Source organism: Acanthisitta chloris, unplaced genomic scaffold, assembly GCF_000695815.1.
Source record: "Acanthisitta chloris isolate BGI_N310 unplaced genomic scaffold, ASM69581v1 scaffold16525, whole genome shotgun sequence".
In the NCBI taxonomy this organism is placed as follows: Eukaryota; Metazoa; Chordata; class Aves; order Passeriformes; family Acanthisittidae; genus Acanthisitta; species Acanthisitta chloris.
This window is the reverse complement of record NW_008672248.1, coordinates 2,338-28,780: the sequence shown is the minus strand read 5'-3', so window position 1 is coordinate 28,780 and position 26,443 is coordinate 2,338. Positions and strand designations below refer to the sequence as shown.

General features: G+C 36.4%; 1 protein-coding gene across 1 annotated transcript in view; it reads left to right on the top strand.

Annotated features, from left to right (window-relative positions):
• Window positions 1-26,013, top strand: part of LOC103802007 (A disintegrin and metalloproteinase with thrombospondin motifs 19-like) — a 35,628-nt gene extending 9,615 nt beyond the window's left edge. The window contains 4 exon segments of the mRNA XM_009074446.1: window positions 16,635-16,800; window positions 23,633-23,805; window positions 24,754-24,837; window positions 25,852-26,013. Of these exon segments, the coding sequence (XP_009072694.1) occupies window positions 16,635-16,800; window positions 23,633-23,805; window positions 24,754-24,837; window positions 25,852-26,013 (585 nt within the window).
• The last annotated feature ends 430 nt before the right edge of the window (window positions 26,014-26,443 follow it).

Below are 26,443 nucleotides of genomic sequence, written 5' to 3'. Positions count from 1 at the left end.
GAGTAGCGTCCATGATCTCCATGGTACAATACTATAAAATAGGGGACTTGAAAAACTGGGAGACAACAATAGAAGGCAGTTAGTGTGAGAGTTGTGGAATTGGTGGTAGGTGCGAATATTCAAGTCGTCGTCTGTGAAAACCGATTGTCATGTAAAGGTAACATTCAAATGGTGAACACATCTCTTTACTATGTGATGAAGAAAACTACCGGAATAGAAAGGGAAGAGACAAAGCCATTTGCATTTGGGGCAGAACGAGATGTTTGCAGAACATCTGTAGTGCATGTCTTTCCTTGGTTTACTTAGATGTCTTACTGATGACTTCAGGGACATAGCCTGAGGGTTGGTTGGGTTCTCCTTGTTTAGCAGAATCAGTAATGCAGTAGAAATAGTGTGAAATATGCTGAGCACATGCACGTGTGTGTTATATTACATATCCAGACGGTAGTTGGTAAAGTTTTTAGAAACCAATACGCCAAAACATCTATATTAGTTTTAAAATCAGATGTACATCTGCTGTGCATTAATAGTTCAGTTAATCTTTTGTTTTTAATTTGTCATTGCCTGAACAATCTGGTCTTCTGGGTTATATTCATTGCTTTTAATAATGGCATGAATAAGCGAGGAAGTATTATTTGGAAGGGAAAGAATGGAGAATATTTCTAGAGTTAATTGTATGACAGTTGATTTAGAATGATAAATCAATCATTAGCATCTAATGTTAGGACATTAATACATACATCTGCACGTAAGTGAATAGAAGTAAAATGTTTTGGCAGCATGTGCTGTTGAATGTTTTTCTTGGGTCTACTAGTACTTCAGTCAGAATTATTTCTGAATGAGTTTTACATCCAAAAATGTAGAAATGTGCCCAAAACTGACTTGTGAAGTGATTCTGTTTCTGTGTGATTATCTTCCAACAATTGCATATGCTTGTTTTAGGATCTCAGCTGTGCTACCTTAAGTTCTCATTAGAAGTCAGAAGTTTGACTGGGTCAAGTCAGGTCAAGCTTATTTAGATAGCAGTAAGTTAAGGAAAATACAGATATTTCTGCACATAATGTTAGTGCAGCTGGGGACAACTTTTTATGCTTCAGTACAAAGTAGGTGTCCTGATATGTCCTTCTGGGCTTCAGAGGTTGCTGGCTGGGAGAAGTGCCCACGTAGTGGCTACAGCCATCATAGTAATTCCATCTTTTATATAAAGTGTTAAACTGTGCTTCAGATGTGCTTAAACTCCTCAGTGCTCTTTTTGTCTGAGTAGCTTGACAATTGGATTATAACCCTGAAAACTCAGGTGCAGCTCTGCTTCAAGGCTATTTGTATGAAGTGATTTGGTTCTCTTCTGAAGGTGTGAGACAGGAAATAAAAGAGACCTATTGTCTTAATAAGGGACACATATTCTCTCAATATTTAAATGTGGCCTTGCTTAATTTGCTTTTGAAAAATACTCCAAGAATGAAGCTGTCTGTATCTGTTTCCTTTGCAAAATGTGTGTGAAACTTCAAATGTGGGCAATTTTTAAAATCTGAGAATTTACAAACTTGTAATTTAGGAGATGGGAAACTGCTTTGGTGATTTCATACCTAAATAAGAGATCCCCAATCTCTTTTGCCCCTCTGTGATGTAAATGAACCTCATCCCAAGTATTTATTCAGAAACACCTGAGGGGAGTGTGGGACTTAAAAGGAGAAGAGGGTTCATAGACTAAAATGGATGGAATTAGGCATATAAAAAGCGTAATTTTCCAATTTCTGGCTGATAGTTCTGGCATGTTTCCCTTTTTCTGTCTGATCAGCTGTTTCTTCTGTTGTAAAGTATCTAAGGAAGCATAGTAACAGATTTCTTGTATGTCCTTTTGGTTTTTTTGCTTCTAATGCTAAATTATTTGCCTTGGAAATAATGGAAGGAAATTATTCCTTTCATTTATATTTCATTTTTGGGTGATAAGTATTTTGCTGGTTTCATATAAACAAATTTGCTTAAAGGTGGCCAGTCAGACTGATTTTACTTGGTTCAGGATGCTATGATCAAAACTCCATTCTGCTCACCATTTGAGTTATGCACATAAAATCAAGCTCTCTGATGTTATTAAAAAAAAAAAAAAAGAAAAAAATCCTTCATCCCATATTTATTTTTCTCCTTCTAGTTTAAATAATAGTTCTTGAAAAAGAACTGTTATGTACTACTGTACCTTCTTTTATACAGGCAGCTGAACTTTAGTTTCAATGTGCAAAAAAAGGTAAATTGATATTTTTTTCCCTCAAAAAGGGGAGCAGAGAATCTAGATTTAGAAATTAAAAGAAAAAAACTAACAATAATTTGGAAAAAAATTAGATATGAGTTTCAGTTAAGGGTGGAGTCATAGAAGAATATGACTTCTATATGTTTTTAACTTTTTAAAGCAATGTGAATCTAAACTTCAAACAAATTCTGAGAGTCTTGTTTATTTCTCCTAAAGCCATTTGTTTCAAATCCATGTAATTTTAGATAGAGATATAAAAAGCCAAAGAATGACTTTATTTTATAGATGGACTAACTTGATTTGTTGAATTGTAGTTTTATGCATATAAACATTTTATTTTCCTTTCTTGACTTACTGTTTTCCATGGTTAGTAGTTTTGGCAAATTGCAGATTTGAACAAAACTGAGTTTCATGGAGTGTTGCCTTGAATTAAATTGTGTTTGTATGAAGTTTAGCTCCTCTCTCAGAAGAAAACCAAAATAATGGAGTCGTGGATAGATATTTCAAAAAGGATTAGCAGAGATTAAATTTCTCTATGGGCAATCATGGGTGGGTTTTGGAACTGTGCCATATCCCTGTGTGGCTGCAATGAAAGCACAGGGGTTTGAACAATGGTAATTCATTGGTGTGCACTATTTAAGTGTTGTACATAGATAAATCAATTTAAACTTGGATCCCTTGTATTAGTCTTTTTGGTACTAGTCTAGGTGTTTTATCTAATGTAGGTGACACACACAGAGTTGCTGATATTTTCTGTTTCAATCTACTGCATGGGACTGGGTATAGAATGCTTAGTGCTCATCCTTCGTGCATTACTACGTTTTTGACTGCATAAAATAGCACTTCAGATTCTGGGATTAAATCCAGGTTTGCACTCAAGAAATGGATTTAATGCAGTTTCATTAGCTAAAGGTACAGCACTTTGATTCATACTCCACAAGAATTGCTGAAGATACTCACCAAAATGTTCTAAAGGAAGATCTTTACAAGCACTGAGTCCTTAATTGCACAGATTTTTTTCCTTATGTGATATGTTTCCACAGGTGTTGCTTTTTCTGTAACTAGTCCTGTTTTGCTGTGCAAAGAGACTTTCTTAGACAGTATTAATAACTTCTGAAATGTTGTTATGCCATAAATGATTTGGCACGTCACTAAACCAATTAATTGTAAAGAATTTTCACCTTACGTTTTATGGAATAAAGTTTTGTAAATCCTGGTTTACTTTATAGAAACTGTTGTATTTATTCTGGAAAGGAGATACAGCTAGGGTTGTGAATTTATTTATTTATTTATTTATTTAAAAGTAAATCTATAGTCGTGTTTCATTTAATGTAGCACACACTTGACGAACGAAGCCAAATGATTGTTAACATCATGCCTTACTCAGCTAGGACAACACGGCAGTCACAATTTGCAGGTTAGGTGACTGTTTTAAAAATGTATTCTTATGACGGTTCTGCTTTGAATTCTTCAAGTTAAGTGGTGTATCATGCAAATAAAATTGTATCTTGTTTTTCAGTTTGTTTGCAGTTCATTTCATTGGCTTATGTTAGTCATCTGTGGCTGGGTGAGCATGTTGTTCCAGCATACTTCTTGAAGCAAAATAAAGTAAGGCTTTCCACAACATTTCAGGCAACAGACAAGAAGCATTGTTATTCATTCATCAGTTGGTGCATGCACCAACAACTTGAGTTGAAGTCATGCAACCACATAAAACGTATGTTTAATATGGGATTGTACAGGGGACAAAATTAAGATCTTTGTCCATAGGACTCAAGAATTTGAAATCTTTGATTTTTTTTTTTCCTTTGATTTAGCAGCCTCAATAGTTGCTTAATGCTTCCTTTTGTAATGGTAGTTAGTCCTTTCATTTATATGGAAAAGGTGCTTGAATAACAGTCAGCTCTGATCATTGTGTTTTTAACGAACCAAACTGAACACATGGCCCTTCTATTACTGTGTCTTCCAGTTTGAAGCGTAAGACTACATGAAAATGAGAACTTATAAAAATGAAAAAGTAGTTCTGTAGCCCCCATAAGGACAGATCAGAATATGAAACCTGAAGTCCAAAATTATGGGGGACCACTAAAAGAACATTATTTTTAATTTAAAAAAATAGGTTTAGGATTTTAAAAGCTCATTTAGAGCTGTAAGTACAGCAAGTTTGTATGTTCGTTTAGTAGAATAATTCCATTTTTGTTAAATTTATTTCTGGTTAATCGTATTTTTTCATGCAAATGAAGAGGAATAAACTAGGTGGCCAGTTAATTACTTTTGCACAGACATTGCCTTCTAGGTTTTTTGTCTTTACTAGCTTGAGCTCTGTTCATTACTTTGATTTTTAAAATAAATTAATTTTGTAACATACAGCTATAGGCAGTGAATTTTTCTACATAGCTAAAATCAGAATCTTGGTTATGTAAAATAACTCTGTAATTACTATCACAGCACTACCATTGATCTAAATTGGTATGAAATCAGATCTGGATCTGCTTAGGGTTCAGACAGAGAGGATGGAATACTGTATCTTGCTTTATTAAGCATGTATTGACCAGAGACTTGTCCTCATGAAATGTTTTTTCCATTACAACAATGTCATTTGTCCTCTCTTTTAACTTTCTATAGTTGAGAAAGTCTCGTCTGATCCGATCAGAGGCCTACAAAAGAGCGGGAGAGGGACTTTTAGTTTAACTTTCTATAGTTGAGAAAGTCTCGTCTGATCCGATCAGAGGAAAAGAGAAGAGCGGGAGAGGGACTTTTAGAAAGGCATGGAGTGATAGGATAAGGGGGAATGGCTTTAAACTGACATAGGCTAGATTTAGAAATTAGGAAGAAATTCTTTACTCTGATGGTAGTGAGGCACTGGAACATGTTGCCCAGAGAAATTGTGGATGCCCCAACCCTGAAGTGTTCAAGGCCAGTTTAGATGGGACTTTGAGCAACCTGATCTAGTGAAAAGTGTCCCTGCCAGAACATGGGAGTTGAAATAAGATGATCTTTAAGGTCCCTCCTGACCCAAACCATTCTTTCAGTCTATCCTTTCACTAATTCCAATTATGTCATTGAACTAAATAAGACAACTTTTAAGACTTTCTCGCCCTTCCTCAGAGCTTCTGTTTCTTTTGTAACTGAAGCCAAACTACTTGGGAGGTAATAATTCCAAAATCTAATTAGTTTTACTGATCAGTTCAGTAAAGATGAAGATCTTCAGATGAAGATCACTTCATCATTCTAAGATAAAGGGTAGGAGTTATTGAGTGAAGGGAGAAATGATCAGAAAGAGACCATTCTTTCAGAGACCATCTAAAAAATTAAATTTTTTAACATGGTGCATTAGCAGAATACATGATGTTGTCTTTTGTGAAATAGTCATGGTTGCCATAAAGTCTGTTTGGTTGTGGGCATCTAAGGTTGAAAGTATCATAGTTGCTTTGGTAAGGATTACAGAGGGTGCCTCATGGATTTATGGATATCTTAATTATATTAGTCTGTCCTTGCATAGCTACCTGGGACAAATGAATAAAATAGTTTTTCAATGTAAGTTAGTTTAATTTTTTTCAGCGTCTTTAACCCAATGTGTCTTGAAAATAGGTTGAAAAAGGCAGAGTACTTGTGCTTCTGTCGAGCATTATTCATATATGTATATTTGCATGCAACTGCAATTGTTTATTTTGTAGATGTTGCAAATGAAAACTAGGCTCTAAAATGTGATTTATGTTAAAATTTTTAAAAATAACCACTAGTTTTGAATGTCTCAGATTTTAGTACTCAGCATATACATGTGTAAACAATCCCCAAATGGAATGCTTGTTAAGAATACTTAAGTATCTTGGCCAAATTTAAATTGCAGGTTAATGACAGAAAAAGGTGAGCATTCAAAACTTAAAGCAAAGAGAGAAAATCTAAGTAATAGAATTGGACCAGAATTTAGAGATCAGAATGTTAACCACTTAGTAAAATATCACAGAGAAGTATGATTCTATGATTCAGTGTTCTCTCTGTGATGATGATGATGTGTGATGATGAGATGACAATGTTGATGCAGGCAGTAGCCTAGATCAGCTGTTACTAAGGAATAAAAACCAAATTGCAGCAGAACAGAATTCTAGGGTTATGTACATTTTCCCATTAGGCTTTTTGTCAGTTTGCATATGACCCTTTGTGGTATTCCATGCTCCACTAGTGCCCTCAATGGTCCGTTTTAGCAGATCTGCACGCCATCCATGCATCCAGTTGGAAGTCCATACTGATGTAGTGGGTGGATCTGTCCCAGGGGCTGGACTTGGCATTTATCTTAGATGAATTTCACAAGGTCCCTGCTGATAACTCTTCACAAGCACATATTTATACATATATTTTATATATATATGGTGAGGTCACAGGAATGATTGGTATCTCCATGAGACCCACATTTGCATCATTCTGTGGCTTCCATAAAGATGCTGGGGCTCCTGCTGGCTGTTGCTGTTCTTTATGCTTTTATCTGGCTCATAGATGACATTTGCCTGGTTATACCTCTTCAATCCCCCAAATTTTAACTTCTCTGGACATTGCTTGTACTTATAGTGCCAGTCATTACATAACAGAATTATCTTTGTGTGACACCTTGGGAATAAGTTAGACACAGTGGGTTTGATTGCCATCTATTTTGTGGTAAAATAGACTATATAAGAAAAACAGTACATTTAGCTTTAGGAGTTTATATTTCATATTTGTTACTTTTCTGTTTTAAACATTTGAAAATAGCATTTAGAATTGCCTTATGGGAGTAGTTTTCAGTGAATTATTATTAAAGATACTTCAGTTACCTCAAACTGGAACAGATTAGGCATGTGTCTTGGGAGAGAAAGAACAGCACACACACACATAGTTCATGGGACCGTCTGTGTAAGGTAGTGATTGTATATAAGGGATTTTGTAGCTGTTCCAGAAAGAGTTGTCATTAGAACTATAGGGTTTCTCTCAACACCAGTGTCCTATTTATGTCCTTTTAAGATTTAGTGTTTTGAAATTTGAGTAATGGTGCACAAGTGATTTTTAAAATTTTTATGTACATTCTGTTCCTTCTCAATGTAACATTTTAAAGGGTTTGAGATGAATTATGTGTTTTAAAGCATTGAACCCCTTCCAGTGTTTTTACACAACTAATTTGACTAAAACAAACTACAATTAAACTGTATTTCAGGGTTACTGCTGCCAAAATAAGAGTGTACAGTGGAATCCATTTACAATGTGCTGTTGAAGCAATAAATGTGTGAAAAGAACAACATATGTTTAACTTTGGTAAACTACTTCTTAAAGTTTGCTGTTTTGTTTTGTTTGATTTTTAAGGGGATTCTATGAAAGCTTATACATGATGTTGTAACGAACTTCTTGGCACATTACTTAAGTGAAACAATTTCCACTACTGTATCTAGCTAGTAACATGTTGCATGCTTTATGCCTTAGGAAATGTAAGCAGCAGCAAAGACTAACAGACAAAATTAGTTAGATCTAGGAAATCGAGACAAAAAAGGTATTGTTATAAAAGCTGAATGCCAGATGTAACCATGGCCTTAAAATAACAAATTGCAAATAGCAAATGTTAGGAACTGTGTTATCCGTGATGGTCCTATTGTGTGTTTGACTGTTGTTCTGTACTTTCCCACTTCTTAGACTTCATGTGAAGCTGGCTGCCTTTGAGTGGAAGATGTACCTTTGGTGTAACTTCCTATGAAAGTTGTGAAGTTCCAGTCTAACAAATTTATCTGACAGAGAGAGAGAAAGAGTTCCAGTAAATTCTGCTTGTTTTTCATTGTGGATGTTCATACTAATGAGGAGATAAGACAATGTTTTATATAATAAAGAGAGTATTCTTTTTTATGATTCAGTGCTTTCAAAGGAAGAAACCCCCTCTGCAGCTGGAAAGCTGCTTGTGAGTTGTAGTCTAGCTTAGATGCTTTATATGAACAGGAGTTAAGATCAGGAGGAACACATGGGGACTTGACTTTGCTTTAGTGGTAAATTGAAAGCTGGGAGGTACCAGAGAATTAAGCAGACCAAAGGCTGGTGTAAGTGTCTTCTAATGAGACTTACTCCTTTTATATGTTTATAGATTTGCTTTATAGACTGATGACTTAGCAGACAGGGACAAGAGGAAAAAAGATTGTGTATTTGCTGATCATAGGATCATTAAGAGCCATCAAGCATGATATGGGTATGAACGGTTCATCTAACTGGTGAAGGGCATTTAGTGGGGATTCAGAAACTTTGTTCTGGTTTCACAAATTTGCAGTGAAAAGGTGGCTGAAATGTGGCTTGCAGTTCTGTTTGCTGATGTTCAGAGAGAAGAATTCAGTTATGGCTACAAGGATAATTAATAGTAAAGCCTGTTTCATCGAGCAACAGTCAAAGTCTGGGGTATTTATCATCACACAACACAGACTGCAATACAATATGATTGCATTTTATAAAAACATTGGGGTGAATATCAAGGAACCTGGAAAGCTGACCAATAAGGAAAGCAATGTAGACCCAGGATCAGATGGATCTAAAATAATGGCTACAAATCAATAAAGATAGAAAATTGGAAAGATTTCCAGCTGCTAGAATATAAAAATATGAAGCATTTCAAATAAGAATAGTAAAATAACAGAGCAGCAGTTCTACTGAAACTATTTGAATGAACAGTAACAGCAAGGAGATACATTGAAAAGGAATCTGACAAAGGATCTGTGTTACAATACTAAGTGTAAGAAAGTATCTCTTTTAGAAAATCTTGAATGCATAGGGGTCTGCACTTGATCTATAGATCTAACACATCTGAAATACAGAGGCAACTTGCATCATCTGTTCTAGACTTTCGTATTCTTTATTTTTTTTCATACTACAGGGCTTAAGCAGTGACAAATTGAGGTAGTATAATGAGAATAATGGCATAATGGTTGCTGCATGTGAGTTAAGGAGAAAATTTGATTTGATTTGATTTAGTAATTTGAGTTTAGATGAGTGTTTTTGATACTAAAGTGGAATTTAGAAGGAAATCTACAATTTCATGACTGATGTGTAATTAACTTTAAATATGTTTGTTTTCCTGGCTCAAGTAGGAAGACTCAATGGCTTTTTATGGTTTTGAGGCAGTAATAAAAAAGCTGACAATCTGTTGTGCTAGGTAAATCTCTAGAGGAATTAGGCAATTGTTCTCTCAGCTGGTGCTTCCCTCAAGACAGTGTCATTCATGCTGGATAATATGCATGGCCTGTGTAAGGGTCCAGTCAGCATTGCAGATGATTCACTATGATAGCAAGTGGTCCTTTCCTGTTGTGTTTTTCTTCATATGATACACAGCTTTTTCCTATATTGGGGTGTATTTTTCTTTGTCACAAGTGCTTCTGGCCCTTTAAGCCAACCAGAGCCAGGGCAAGATCTTCTTGGACAGGAGATAAGAAAAGGGGTTTGAACACATAATTTCAGCATTTTACAATTGGTTTATCAATTCTACTACACTCTTCTGGAGGTCAAAGGTCAATTATACTGTAGTTGAAAATGCAGTGACATTCCTGGAAACAGTGACACAAGCTGAACCAGGGGACTCCAATAGTGCTGTGACAGTATAAGCTGAAAGAGTATACAGCCACTTGGTTTTTGCATTAACAAGAATAGAGAGTAGCTGACATGTGAAGAGATGGTCACTTGAACCTGATGACCAGCCTGTTGCATTGCACAGAAAGATGTGGCACTTGGACTTGCATCTGGTTAATAACTTTCGCTGCTCATAGCAGTGACTGACTATCTGACTTTAAAACACCACCATGAATTTGGGAAGCACATTGCGTGCTCTTGTCTAAAAAAAAAGGCACTTATAAGAAATTAGAGAGTTTAGAATTGATGTGTTTTTTGTATTTTATTTGCAATTTCATTTTGTATGTAGAGAATACCTGTTTGATGGTGAGTAGCATAGTGAGTGCTGCTGAGTGACAACATAAATACTTTCCTGCATCTGTGTGGATTTTTCAGAGAGTGAGGAGTGTATATCTGTGTGTGTATAATAATTATAAAACACTATGAAAGAGCAATAGAGGCAAGTATAACTATATACTGCAGCATTTTAATGCTACCATCCCCAAAAAACCCTGTATCTTCTTAAGATGATGATCATGAAAGATGAATACACTTCGTTGGAAACTAGGGAGTCTATACTTGCTTTGAAATTTGTGCTAGTCTTTAGCAAAAAACGGTTTTGTACGCTTTTGTTCACCCTTGTGAACTGTGTACCAATTCATAACACACCCTTTTAGGTAATATCTTGATTAAAAAGTATCTGAACAATACATCATGTAGGCTAAAGCCCATTTGGTATAAGTTCCACGAAACATAAATGAGGTGTCATCATTACACATTTATTATGATGACTGTGTATTGTATCATGGGGAATATTTCAGCTTTTCATCTTTGGCATGGATTGCTGTGGGTTTTGAAAACTCCATGAGGCAGAAGAAAGCAAGGGAGATGAGAAGTTTTATGGTAAACCCAGATACCATGGGACCTATGATAAAAGTGACAAAGCTGAAACAAAAACCAGATGTGAAACATGGATAAAGAGATTATAACATTGTAGTGATGCAGATAGATTTTTGACATAGACCTTTGTGGGTATATGTGCCTTTGCAGCTTTTTCCTTCCTTTCTTTAAAGCTGGAATCAATTGTCCTACTTTAAAGCTTAGTGTTATTAATGAGAATTTTACTTGTAAGCATTTAAAAACTTTTTTGAACTGCTCAGAAAATCACAGTTTAAACTATCTATGCTTATGTTAATTTTGTAATATCTGGGGGGGGGGTTTTGTTTATCACTTTATGGTAGGTGTGTGAAATACATCCTTTGCCTTTAAAGACATTGTATTGCAGTTGTGCAGGCAGGTTGCAGCTTATTTCAAATGTACATGAGAATTTCCCAAAGTGGAAGAGTTTTTATCTTGCAGGTGTGAGTACTGATCATTATAGGCTGTGGACTTCATGGGCTGATTAGAATGAATTATAATGTAGCATTTTTGTCTAACATCAAATAAAATCCTGGATGGTCACAAAGAATACATTAAATAGAACTGACACATTTCTGCAGATGCCTTTCACATATATTAAAAATACCTCACAAATGTAAAAAGCTAGATGTAATTTGCAGTAATTGTACTCTGTAAGTTGGCAATATGTAAATAAGCTGGGTAGAAATTTTTGTGTCTTTTATATCTTAGAAATGCAGGCTGTAGTTTAGAGAGAGACATTCTAATCTTTGAGGTTTACCTTCTAATCTCAGATTTCTATCTGAATTTGAGTTGGAATTTTAATTCATTACTAACGACCACAGAACCTCTGGATGGACCTAATATCTACAGTTCATGTATCCATTGGTCTCCTTTACTTTTTTTTTTTTCAACAAATCTGATTCCTTTGAATTTGTGACCTTTCTGTGATCCTCTTACACTTCACTTCCACTGTCAGCTTGAGAGATGCTGGCTCAGCTGAGTAAGGTTAATTGAATGATAGCAGCTATTGAAATGTGTCAGCATACGCAGACCGATTTCGATTTCGAACTCTTCACTGGTTTTGTATCTCCCTCAAAGACAGAGAGACCTTGCAGAGAGGTCTAGACAAAATAGAGGGCTGAGCAATTATCAGTTGTATGAAGTTTAACAAGGGCAAGTGCCAGATCCTGCACCTGGGATGGGGCAACCCTGGATGTAGCTCTAAATGGGGGAATGAGAAGCTGGAAAAGTAGTGCTGTGGAAAGGGACCTGGAGGTTCTGGTTGATGGCAAGTTGAATACGAGTCATCAGTGTGCCCTGGCAGCCAGAAGGTACAACCATATCCTAGGGTGCATCAGGCAAAGCATCACCAGCCAGTCAAGGAAGTTGATTGTCCCTCTCTGCTCTGTGCTGGTGCTGCCTCACCTTGGGTGCAGTGTGCAGTTTTGGGCACCACAGTATAAGAAAGACATAAAGCTATTAAAGAGTCCAAGGAAGGGCAAAGAAGATGGTATTCCTTTCATTTGCGTTTGTTTCCTGCTATCCAAATAATTGATAATCTGATAGTAGACTTTCTACTGTTCATCAAATGTCCCTGAACTGAAGATTTATTCCTGAGTAAAGAGGCAAAATCTGTAATTTGTATATCAGTATCCCCCTCTGAAGGTTTTCCTTCATGATTTTAGAAATCCAGATTAAATCTAGTATCATGATTCAAACAGTGCTATCAGAACCAGATTTCAGCTGAAACCAAAAAAAGACTCCAGCTCATACACAAATAATAAAGGAATCTGAAGCAACTGCATAAATAACAGTGCAAGAACCTCACGCACTTTTGTTATTCAAATGCACTACCACTTTCCATCTTTAAGAACCTTCATTGCTGAAGGCTGAAAAAACAATCTGTAAGTGCCAGCAACTTCTGTCTTTCCCAGCTGTGCACATCCTACAACACTGTGCTTCTCCTAGATGTTTTCTCTACCTGCATGTTCACTCTACTGCATCTAGTTAAGAGACATCACAGCAGGGACAGAGTCAGTGTTATCACTATTGACTGACTTTCAGCTGTTGATGTAGCATTCAATCCAGTCATTTCTGGGATTTCTTTTAATGGTAGGACTGTGCCTTAAGAAAGTACATATACATGCACAATGATAGTATATTTTTTCCTATTGATACTTGCCTTGAGCAGTATGGTGGGAGCAAGAAGTACAGTTTTGTACAGCCTGTCCTTGCACACTCTGTGCATTTGCTTCACAAGACAGTGAAGAGTTGACTGCAGGGAAATTTTTTGTTTGATTCTTGACAGGGCAACTCTATATCCATTTATTCCAGAAATCTGTTTTAAGATGCCTATTGAATGGATGAACTGCCAAAAGAGTAGGAAAGATGTAGCACAGTGGGAATTTACTTCAAATAAGAATTAGGAAATTTTGAATCTACTGCTCATTTCAAGGAAAACACCTTTCCTAGGCACACCTGTGTCCATATGAGCATGTGAGTCATAACCTGCAAGTGGGGAAAAGGTATGTAGCCCTATACAGATGGCCTTGGTGGGATGACATCAGGGATTGTCCTGTGCCAGTCACAGCCAGTACCAATGGGCCCCAGCAGACAAACCAAAGGGCACAGCTGAGCTCTTCGTCCAAGATAGCAGTGCCCTTGAGGAAAGGAAGAGGTGAAATGTTGCCCAGCACTGTGAGAAGTGAGGAGAAATAGTGAGAGAAACATCCTTGCATACATGAACAGTAGAGGAGAAGTAGGAAGATGTGGTGCGCCAGGTGCTGGAGCAGCTAACCTCACTGCATGTCCTCATGGGGTTCTCATGGAAGACCCAGGCCAGAGCAGGTGGGCATGCCCCAAAGGGCATTGCAGGGTCCAGAGAGCCTATGCTGGAGCAGTCTTATCCTGAAGGTCAGCAGCCTGTGGAGAGTTAGGAAGGGTAAAAAAGTGCAGATGAGGCAGCACCAGGGAGAAACTGTAACATGCTGACCATAACCCCCATTCCCCACCTAGGATGTGCCACTGGAGGTGGTGGGGGAAGGTGTTTTCATTTTTCTTTGTTTTCCACTATCCAAATCTGTTTTAATTGGCAATAAATCAATTTTCTGCAAGTCAAGTTTTATTTGCGCATCATTTGATAAAATTTTCCATATACTTAAGGTGTCTCTTTACTGCATAAAGTAAATAAAATGCAGAGCAAGTACCTAGTTTATACTTAGAAAATCTGAGGAATTTTTTGCCAAATGAGATTTTGCTGGGCTTGAAGTCTATTGAGATATTTGTGCTACATTTAAGTTTGTGTATTTCAGGTTAGAAACTTGAAAGTGCAGGGGAAAGAATGACATGTTGTGTTACCTTTGCATGAGACAAGTCCAGAATCCTGGAGGCTTTTCAATTGCAGCTGTGAGCAGTGATAGTTTTTCAGATGAAGGTGATGGAAGATGAGTCAGTTCCTCAGAACTCACAGTTCAACCCCAGATACATTAATGTGTATCTATTAAATTTTTTTAATCTTCATTATGCTGTGGGTTTTCATGACATGAAAGTTTTGCATTTGAACCCATCTTAAGGCTGTAATTGGGTCTTGCATTCAATATCTGAAAACATGTTGTAACTGTGGTGCTTTAATGCATGGCTTCAATTTTCTCTGTTTTCTGTGTTTACTTTTATGGTAGAAGATCTTCTTAACTCCACTTCTAATGATTTTGAGAAAATAAAACATGGTTGGCAAGGATACAGCTTCATCTTCCTTTTCTACCTGTAAAATTGTCAAAGAGATGGAGAAATAGTCTGGTGGGGTTTTTTTGTTTGTTTGTTTGGTTGGGTTTTTTTCAAGAGCAATCAGAATGATCACAGAGATTATTCTGTTATCCAGATTTGTCAAAAAATCACCCATTTGCATATGTATAACTTTAAATCACTGTTCAGTTTTTTAACTTCTGACTTAGGAAACTGGCAATAATTTTTGGATTTCTCTACCAATGAATTAAAATTCAGTTTATGCAAGAAGCTGAAAGAAAACGTTAAATGTCAATGGTCCTGACACAGCTTCTCAGTATGTCTAGTTGGCGATCTGAAGAACATCATCTTAAAGCCCTGGTTTCATTTTCCAGCAAAGAGAATGAAGGCAGAAGAAATACAACAAATGTTCTATGACTGAGTCTTTGTTCAAGGGGAACTAAAGTCTTGTGTTCTGTAGGACAGGACTAACTCCAAGAACCACCTAATGGGCTGCTATTCCGGTTCTATATCCAGAGTTTTCAGTATCTTTCATAGGCTAAATAATTAATAACAAGAAATAAAAAGTCTGTGCCTGTGTGAAATTCAGCATTAAACATAAAAATCAAATGAAAAATCGTTCATGCATTTTATTAGTATTTGAGAACTATGCTTTTAAATAAAAGTTCATTTCACATCATTTGTAATTTATATTAGAAAAGTCATTTGTTATTTAAAAATAGCATTTTGCTAGTACATAGAAGTAGTATCTTGTAGGTGTGCACGAAGTACCCAGTGATACATAAGTATCACATAACGTAAGTTAATGTATAACATTTAAAGCTCATAATGAAGATAAAGTGAACCTACAAAGTAAGTGCAAAAAGGAAAAGCAACAGCCATATACCCAGATACTTTTATGTTCGGATACAGTGTTGATGATGACCTTTCAACATTTGTTCAATATTCTGTAGCTAGTGTAGTGGATTGAAAAATTAATTACATTTGTTCACATTATTGTGTAGAGAGATTGTGTTGTATTTTTTCTTTTTAAAGTAATACCCACTTACATTTGAAGGAAATTGTATTTTGCACCACATATAAAATTTGATTTTGTTTTCTTGCTTGGGTAGGATTATTTTTTTGATAAGTCAGTCAGGATATCCAATGTGATAATGGCACCTACATAATTTCAGTGCAAACAAAATTATTGTTTCTCTTTGTTGCTGCTATATAGAAACATACAGAAGAGCTCTTTGCTTCCGTCAGCCAGATGTATCACATTGCTGTGTTTCTGTAGCAGAACTGTTTAATGGGTTTTTTAAGTTTAGAAAATGAGGAAGTTAACTATCAGTCTTGCTGATGTGGGAAACCACCCCCCCCAAACCTTGCTGTCTGCAGCTTTCTGCTTAATAGGAACCTGTGTGTGTTGACAGCTTAACAATTTGATCTGAATTAGATTTGTGTGGTATTTATATATATGTGTTTTATTGCATTTTTTTAAACTTTGGCCATGCTCTTGTAATATTAGATATCCATCTGGTGTGTTAACTTTTCATTTATGTTTGTGGTATAAATATGTTGGAACAGTGGAGGAGCTAACCAATGAAACAACTGTATTAAAATATTTTTCTGGTGAAACTGCTGCCAACCAAGGAAGTATTGCTGGCTTGTTTTATACTTTACTTTTTTTTACAATTTGGAAAAGTGTAAAAGAAGTGCCACATGATGTATTTTCCTTCTTCATATTTGTTCAGGATGTATTCTTGTGCCCTAAATTGTACCTGTTATTTCATTAAATATAGTTAGCTAAAAATATGGTAATACACAGAGTAATAAACCCAGTTTATAGAATTTTCTGTACATGCTGTACATATTCAAATGACCTCATGGGTCTCCCAAAGCAAACTTTTAACATTCCATATTTTTTACTGTGCATGCTCTACTGGCATGTAGCCACCCACCCACCCAGATTTAGTCGAAATAAATTAAATTTATTCTAGGTCATTTAAGTAGAAAGCTTGTAAAACATAAAGGTACTCACTTTGCTCATAAGGTAACTAAATCAAAGTATTTTCTTAAATGGAGTTTTGTGGGGCTTTTCTTCTGCAGGACTGTGCACACCTTAATAAATTCATATCTTATGTGTTCCTTTTGTTTTCCTTTGCAGATGGGGTTTATACAGATTAATGAGGACTTCATATTTATTGAGCCACTCAATCGCACTTTGGCTGTGACAGGTCATGCACACAGGGTGTACAGACGAAAAAGGTCCGTTGAGGAGAAAATTACTGAAAAAGCAACTTCTCAGAATCAGTACTGTGGTGTTGTTACAGGTAAAATACATATCTAACTGACAAGTTCTAATGTAGCATATGTGTTTTTAAGATAGGTAGATAGTAGTTAAGAACAACCTGCAACAAAAGCATATCTAATTATTTTTGTAGCGGTGTGATATGGTGGACTTTGGAGCTGGCATGCTGAGGCTGCAGTCCCATTTGTTGGAAGAGGAAACTGTCCATTGAGGAATAGACACTGCTTCTTAATATCCACTTGTCTTTGAAAGTAGAAACTTTTAGATAATTTTTTTCTTATTTCAACTTAATAATTACAGTCTATTTCTTGTCCCTCTTTGTCATTATAGTTGCTTTATTACTATGTGCAGTGGTTGTACTTAATTTTCTGTTTTAAAACACTGGCAGAGTTCATCCTGGTTTAGGTTAGCAATAGCTCTTGAGCTTCCAAATGGGTCTGAGACTGAATTGAAATGATTTTCGTAAGTGTTCTTGTTATATGATTGACACTTCGAAGAACTGTATGAAACAATCCTGACTTTTCTTTCTCAATGGCAGGTAGAAGAAGTTGTTGAAGTAGAAGTGTTTCAGCAAAAATTTGGTACATAGTGATGTCTTAATTGTTTTCAGCAGGGAAGGGGAAAATGTCTTTTGTGAAAGATGACAGTTGATTGTTCCTGCTTCATCAGCTCCCCTTTCTCAAAGGATAGAGGACATCTCAGTCTTTTGGCCCCAGCATGAACTGATGTTTCTAATGTTGCTGTGAGAAATTACTTTTCTCTGAGGAAATAAACCAGAATGGGTGCCCATTTGTTGGCACGTTTTTCATATAGAAGTGAGACACTGGCAAAGTGGAAAGAAATGGCAGAGGTGCACTGACATGACTAGGGAGCTGGATTATGTGACATTTGAGGTGAAGCAGAAGAAACTGAATAATTTCAAATAGGTAAGGAAAGGTAAAAGGAAGGACGCAGTTGCAGTTTTCTGATGCCTAAGGGGCTGCAGAGAGAAAATGAAGCCAGACACTCCTTAGAGGTATGCTGTGACAGTCAACAGTTTCAAGTTGCATTCAAGGAAATTTCAGTTTGCATAAGGGGGAAAAAAGTCTCAGTAAGAATGCTTAGTGCTGGAAGAGGTTGCCTAGAGAGGCTATGGAGTCTGCATCCTCAGACATTTATTTTAAAAATATGCTGGAAATTGCTCTATGAGAGCTGGTCTTACTTTCATACTTGCACTGACTGAACCAGGAGGTTGGACTAGTTGCCCCCTGGAGATAACTTTCAGCCTCAGCTTCTCTGTGGCTATGTGATCCTTCCTGAACATTTATACTGCTCTGTCCATTTTATATTACAGAGTAAATGTGGCAGACTTTGTCTTGGGTTTTATCCATTTTGGAAGCATTGTTTTTGTAGGTAGGCATCCATCCACAGTTTGAAATCAAAGACAAATTAGCAAAGCAAGTCTCTTTTTGTATGTATTAAGAGGGGCTGAATGAATTACATGTAACTTCCTCCAGCAGGCTCTGTATTACTCTTCTTGGCACTGTATTACATTGTCACTGCTTATCTAAAAGTGAAATTTTCTGTATTGTTCACATAAAGTAAAGCTGTTTATTCTTCTGTATTAGTGCTAAGTGAGTTAGAGTATTCATACCTGCTTGTGTTTGGGAATGAGAAAGGGAAAATGAAAAGTATGCATGGTGTGTTCACTGTGTAAGGGGGAGAGGAGCAGCTGACAAACAGCAAACCATGTTGGGTGTGAAAATGACTTAAAGATGCAAACTCTTCTGTAAGGACATTATATTTCTGTGATGTTCATTGCCAGATATCCTTTCACTTTCTCTTATGCTCTAAAATGGGAAAGTCATCTTATTCTGTTGTAATAATCTTATGCTCAAGGCCCCAACTTGTTGCAAATAATCTGTCAACAGACATTCAAATATTTGTTTGAAATAAATTTCATAATCTCTACTACCAGCTTTGAAATGTCAAAATACCTCAAACTGTGCATAACTGATGAGCATCTTCTGGCATAAACCTATTGCCAGGGGGATATAAATATCTGAAATTTATAACTGATGCTGTTGTAGTAGGAAGACCAGTCCCTCATTCTGCTTTGAGAGGTTATTTTACTAAGCAGGACTGCAGTAAGTTACATGCTTGAAAGCTCTGTCTATGCTGGGAGCAATTTGCTGGTGTGACATGGAAGTTAGCTAATATCACCAAAATATTTGCAGTACAAGTACAGCCTTAAAGGTGGGCTGAAGCATCAAAGATAAGGTTTTACATCAATATTTGAGAATTCTAAGTTAAACCCTAAACTACGTGGATCAATTAAACAAATATGAAACAGATGAGTATATGGGTCTCTGAGATAGGCTTGGGTTATGCCCAGCTGCCTTTGGTAGAGTTGACGCATAATGACACAGAGCAACTATTATCTCTGTGACACAGCAAGTTCTCAGCAATATGGACCTATCTTACAACCAGATCTCTTGCTTCTACAGTACTTGTGCATCAAAACAAGTGCGCAGCTATTTGTGCTGCTGGTCTTGATCCAAATTGATCTCAAAGACTGGCTACTTATCAAGCAAATATGTATTGCCAATGACGAATTGTAATTATCAGAAGGAATGAATGGCTGTGCTGGAGGTGTTGAAGGATCACTATTGGAAATAGCTTTTCATGGAGAACTAGCAGAGGCAATCAAAGAAGGTATTGTTTGTTGTCCGTTACTCTTGAGGGCTGGATTGAAAGTTGCTATGCAGCCAAACTTGTTTGCAGAGAACAAAGAACGTGTTTTTGTGAATGGGGTGGTTTTCTTATTAATTAGGGGAGGGAGAGAATCATACTAACAGAAGCAGATGCTTTCTTGATTGGTGATAGTGTGCATGAATCAAAATATTCTTCTGTTGAAAGTGTGTATGATTTATTTACATGTGTGATCCAGTTGCACATACACAGACCTTACATACCACACCTTTCTTTCACACATGGCCCATGAAACCTTTAAAAGCAACCAGTTCAGAAGTGTGCTACAGAAAAAAAATGTGCGAGAAGCAGTTGTGATTAGAGCAAAGGGCCACATTGGGAAGCTAAGTGCTTTTCCTTCTACCTAATCTGAAACATTTGTTCCAGACTGAAGTTGTTTGTATGGTGAATCTAACTCATGGTCAGATTTCAGAAAAAAACAAACCTCTTCTCAGGTGGTCATTCCTATTCACACAGACTAGTCAGTGAGAGCTTTTATCCAGGATATGGTAGATGTGAATTTTGAATCCCTGCTGAATTTATGAGTCTAGAAGCCTCCCCTTATGTCTCTATTCTAGCAATAAACAATATACAATATACTGTTCTGAGTTACGAGTGTGCTTCTCCCCTTAGAGCAATGCAATTTTGCAGGAAAAAGCCTCCAGATTTTTACTGAATCTAAAGCAGAAGTTTTACTTTGTGGGATGTAGACAGGTCAGTCAGCTGGGAAAGCTGTGTTGATTCTTGCCCTACAGCCTGTTTCCTTGTGATAGTCATGAAATAAAATGCACAGACAATCTTGGTCATAGATTTGGGTCTGTGAGATTGCACTAGATGCAGACTGATGCTACTTGAGATGCTTGTTTCCTTACCTTGGGCCAGAAAAATTTGTTACTCTTAATAAAGACATTTAAATCCCTGTTCAAACTACAGAGGAGGTATAGCTCATGGCTTCTTAACCTCCTGAATATTCTCTACCTAGACAAAATACTGTGATTTCCATGTGACTAGGGAACCCATTTGTTTTCCATGGGAAAAGAAAGGCTGATGGTGATTGCTTTGTAGTCTGGGCCTCATGTGAATATACTCAGGAAGTACTTTTGTGCCTGAGGACTTGTAGGTGTCCAAAGGTCCTGTAGTCACAGCCTCTTAATGTTCACTCAGATGCATTATGCATTCTGTGATTATAGTAGCTGGATTTTAATCTTTTAGCTTTTTTGGGTTGGATTGTTGTTTTGTTAACATTTCTTGTTTTCCTTAATTGCCTATTGAATGTCAAATGTACTTGCTGCAGTATTTTTAGCCATCTTACTGGAGTACTGGAGTATTCCTGTCTTTCCTTTCAGTCAACTGAGTTTAAGTAATAAATTCTTAATATTTTCCATAGTTGCACAAAACGTAGAAGCCTTATTGCACAGACCCCTCATGTGACATTTATTTTTTATTTTGACAATGTAATTAAGTTTTTAATGTGAATTTTTGCGTCTTTAATCTGATTTACATCTTGCTAGCACATGCATTATTGTTGTAGGTGTACTTTTGCAAGAGTTGTTATCTTTCACATACTGTGCCTTCAATAATGACCAGTTCTATGTAATTTTAGCTTCTTTATAAGTATGTAAAGAAACAAGTGTTTTTGCCTAAAGCCTGTTTTGCCTGCTATCTGGCAGCAGTTGTGGCAATTGTTTGAATACCAAAATTACTAATTCCATTAATTTAAAGGTCTTAGGGAAGAGCTACAATTTTCAGATAAATGAGATCTCGTGGTAAGGATTTCTGCCAGCAATTTGGAAAAGGTTGGCTGGCCAAGAACAGATTGTCCATTGCTTTGTTAATGGGACAGATATCTAAGGCAAAAGATGGGCACAGCCCCTGGCAGACAGCTTGTCTACAGAGCTGTGTAGTCTTCTCATCCGCTGCAATCCCGAAAGATGGAGGTTTTGGCAGTTTATGGGACTGCAGTGACCTTAGTGTTTAGCACAATGCTGCATTTTATTGTGGACTGCTTACTGTCAGTTCTGAATAAAAAGTCACTACTAGCTATAACTTTTATGGAGGTGTGTTAACAGACTGGTCTGAACAGCCATGGTAATACTAAATTTAAAGTTTTCAACCACTAGCTGCTGTTTTTTACAAAGAAGTGAACAATGAATAAACTGTGTTGCTGGAAACTGCACTGTAATCAATCACTGTGCCTAGAAGGAAGGCAGATTGACCAGATGGCTGGTGAGAGATCTAATAACCCAAATGAGTTTACTGTTTAAACTTAGATCTATAGCTTACTCTTGCAGCATCAGATGTTTGTGTGGTAAGTCATAGTTGTATAACTTACAGGGTGTGGGAGGTTTGGCACAAATACTGACACTGAAGTTTCATTAGAAATTATCCTCAAAAGACTGATGAAAACACACGTAATGTTTTATAAACTAGCCTGTAGATCCACAGTTAGCAAGCACAAGTAAAGCTAGCGACAAGCAGAAGTTATAAGGCTAAGCAAGTGTCTGAAGGATCAAAATGAGAGACTTTGAAATTAATTTTAGGCAGCTTATGAATTTATAAGCTGTTTCTACTTCTAGGCAATCAAACACCAAGTATTTATTTCTGGAGAAATAAATTTCTTTTAGAAAACATGTATGCTTAGCAGTGTACTAAGTCTTACATTGTCACCAGTTATATAGGAGTCAGTCCTTCTAACATGTAATGGGGTGGACCAAATCACTCACATATATAAACTTTAACAAATGATTACAGGAAAATATGGACAACCTTTTGGCATGCATACTTTATACTTGTTATGTTGAAAAGTATGTATCTACATTATATGTATATTAAATCTAAATTACACATACATTTACATCAGACATCCCTCTTCCACTGGTATCTTATATTTTAAATTAAAATTGTAAGTTCATTGACTTTTAAGGCATAGGTTTAGCACTGTGCTGAAGAGTGACTTACTTTTTGGAGAGAAGTCATGTGATATTAAATGTACCACAGAAACTTTCCTGTTAAAGATGAGATTGATTAATTGCAAAACATTTCCTCAAAATTTCTGAATATTTGAACAAGTGTTATAATTGTCACCTCAAGCATTGCTTTTGTTGGAAACAGAGAGACCAGTATTCCATTGTGCATGCTGAAAAAAGTTTCACTTGATTTCAGTTACTTGAACGAGATCAGTCCTAGAAGTTCTACATCCTCTCATGAGAATCTAACCAAACTTAGCTATTAAACAAGGAGTTTCATTTTATGTTTTATTTTAAATTAGATTATTTAAAATGTCATTGCTAACTGCTATATGTATATCTGACCACCTTCTGACTTGAACTGTTTCTGTGTAATTAGTTTTTCTTTTTCCATATGTATTGTGATAGTAATGGGGATTTTGTTCTGTTTTAGGAGGGTAAACTTAAAATTAACAAGATCTATAACCTTTATGTTGCCATAATTGCAATATATTTTTGATTTGGAGTTTTCCGTAGGTTTTGGTTTGTTATTTTAGTTTAGCTGCTTGTAATGACAGCAACACTGACTTTGAAGTCATGTCAGTAAGACTTCACTTTTTTGTTTCGAGCAAACCTTTATGCTGCATGTCATTCTCTGTCATTTATCTGAAATATTCTTTCATCTTTGCAAATCACTGAATTATTCCGTGTATTTTCATAATACTGAATTTGTGGCAAATCTGTATTTCTCATCTTATATGCTAAGATGTAATTGCATCAAGATGTTTTCTCTGTGACTTACGAAGATGGGCAGTTAACAATTCTGCAATGTCAGTGGGACTGTTTTTCTTTCAGACCCAGCATGGGTTTAGTTTTCCCCCACAAACCAGACTAGGAGAGGCACACTCTTTTATACAAATGCCAGGTGAAAGGAGGCAAAGAATCCTTCTGACTTTATTAGGACAGATGAATAAATTCCCATTTTCTTGGTGTGAACTTAGATTTATACGTAGCACAGGCCTTTAGTACAAACCTTAGCAGTGGCAGTGGTAAATAAAGTTCATAGCTATTACATTCCATATAATCAGAATTATAACATAACCAAGAGTAACAAATTCTAAAAAGCACTCTAGGAGTAGTTTGAAAGATGAGTTTCCCAAGCCCTGTTTTATATTACAGATAAAAGAAAATCCAAGAATCAAAAAGTATCAGAAAGCGGAAGAGGAAAGCGATACTCCTACAAGTTACCTCAGGAGTACAACATAGAAACTGTTGTGGTGGCAGATCCAGCTATGGTTTTGTATCATGGAACAGATGCTGCCAGAAGATTTATTCTAACCATCTTAAACATGGTAGGAAATTAAAAATTAATTTTTATGTTTTGCCAACAATGCACTGCAGATTGATTTCATTGCTCCTTCTAATGATTCTGTCTGAGTACCTGTAAGAGACAGTCAGTACCTGACCATCAGCAGTCTGTCAAGACTTACTCCATATGTTTTGCAACATAAAACCATGGTGCTGTAGACTTGTTTGTGCTGTCTGGTCATGCATCTTCAGGGAAGCCTGAAAGTGAGAGAGCAAGATGACTTTTTGGTCGGAAGCTCATGGTGGTGTTGGAAAGTCTGGGGTATTGGATATTTTTGGTGATCTGTGCTTGTTATGAAGACATGGCATTGTTGTTGAGAAGGATTGTGTGATCATTAGTGACTGAAAAAAAATGAAAGAGTAATGGGCTTGGACAATTACATCTGTTTCCAGCTCCATCTGAAACTGTAGTGCACTCATTTGGTGCATAAAGCAGTGAAAACTAGCATCTGTAATCATAGAATCAAGGAAATATTCTAAAGAAGGAGAATAAATGAACAATTAATGTAGACAACAATTAATATAAACTTTATTCTGAATGCTAGGAAGAGTTAGAAAGTTAGAGTTAGAGGTTTGCCAGACAGCTTGGGCCATGATCATGGATTAAACTGACCAGAAATTTTCATGTGAGCAGTATTAAATGCATGTGTAAATATTTGGAGAAACAGGGTACAATTTATAAAGTGGTCATGGCTATTGAGGGGAAAAGGTCTTTTTTTGTTCTCCCACAATGAACAGTGCCTAGGCTCTTTTCCCTTCAGAAGAACAACACTGTACATTAGCTTAATGTTCTCTTCAAATTATGGAAAATTAAAGCAGTCACAGTAGAATATGATAAAATTTTTAGGTTCTTTGAGGTTCTGTGATATTTAGTCTACAATTTGTTGTGTGCAATGCAGGCACATGTTTTTATTTGCTGTTTTTTATCTTAGGTTTTTAACCTTTTCCAGCACAAGAGTCTTGGACTACAAGTAAATCTTCGTGTGACTAAGCTTGTCCTCCTTCACAAGACTCCCGTAAGTATTTATTATCTTTGTCTAGGCCTGTAGAGGGTAATGCTACTTAGCTTGTTGCTCCACAAAGGCTTGCAATATTCACCGACTTGAATGGCTAACAAATTTTCTCAGTTAGGTTTCGAGCATTACTTAGTGCTTTTCTCTGGTGCACAGCCTCAATAAAGATTTAACTTCTCCTAATTCATGTACTGCATGTATCAAGACTATTCTGTGCTTACAGTCAAAAGTCAGTCAAAGTTTCTTTGTGGAAATCAGGTAGATCCTAACAAAATCTGTTTCTGCTCTGCTTTTCGTGCATTCCCGTAGCTCAATACAAAAATCATCTCCCTTAAAACCAATGGACAGGAGAAAGAGGATTGATGATCTTTGTTGGCTAATCCCTAGACAGAAAAAAAAGGTGCCATGATACAGCATTATTCTTTTACACCTTTCAGACATCTTCTCCATTCTTGTTCTTCATTCTGAAGACAGGCAAGTCTGTTGATATATTGACAGAGATTTTCTATAAATCTGTAGTTTGTATGTCATATCTCAGGACAACATCAACTTGATTTATTGGGGTTTTTTTCTACAAAATGCAAATCCTTTAGTTAGTTCATAAGAAAGAGGAATTCCCTTATCCATGGTTCTAATTTTAGAATATTATATTTTTCCAGTGAATAAGAAAGTATTTCTTTCTTCAGTTCCTCTCAGCAGTTGGAGAAGTCTCATTTCATGTTCAAATTCTGGATCTTCACATCATTATTCTTTTCTTCACTATGGAAAGTGAAAAATCAGGAAATAAATAAGACAAGAGTTCAGGTGAACAGATGCATGTATGCTTCTCAATGCACTGTCATGATTTATAACTTTAACATGAGAAAAAGGTGGTCTCTGCTCCTAAAGTTTGTCATTCTGCTGTAATTATATTATGTTATAAAACCCAGAGTATTTTTGCTGACTCAGATGAAAAAGGTTCTGAATTCTATTTGCAGAATCATAATTTTAATAATGTGAATTGTTCTTTATTTCCAGGCAGATATGTATATTGGACATCATGGGGAAAAAATGCTGGAAAGCTTTTGTAAATGGCAACATGAAGAATTTGGCAAGAAGAATGATATACACTTAGAAATGTCAACAAGCTGGGGAGAAGACATGTCTTCAGTTGATGCAGCCATACTGATCACAAGGTAGTGAAAGATGAGCGTTAAAACATAGGCAGCAGACTAGTATGAACATAGATCAAAGGAACTGATAGTTGACCGAAACAGTTAGGATTTAGTTTGCAATGAGGGAGTGTGCAACTTGAGGCACCTTTCCTGAACTCAAAGATGGTGGGAAAGTGGTGGGGTAAAGATGGTTCAGAAAGCAGTAGTGCCCAGACGGTAAACATCTGAAATGATGAACAGGTTGCTCTCTTCTTCTTTGGCTGTATAACTAAGGCCTTAGCTATATACCTAAGGTTGGATGCCTTTCTCCATTTGCCTTCATTTAAAAGAGGCAGCGCACACAAACCTATAGCTACTTTAATTTAAAATACAAAAGCATATTTAAACCATTCAGGGCTGGATCAGCATTAGGCACATTACTGAGTTATGCTTTCCTCTTACAGATCTAGAACTAG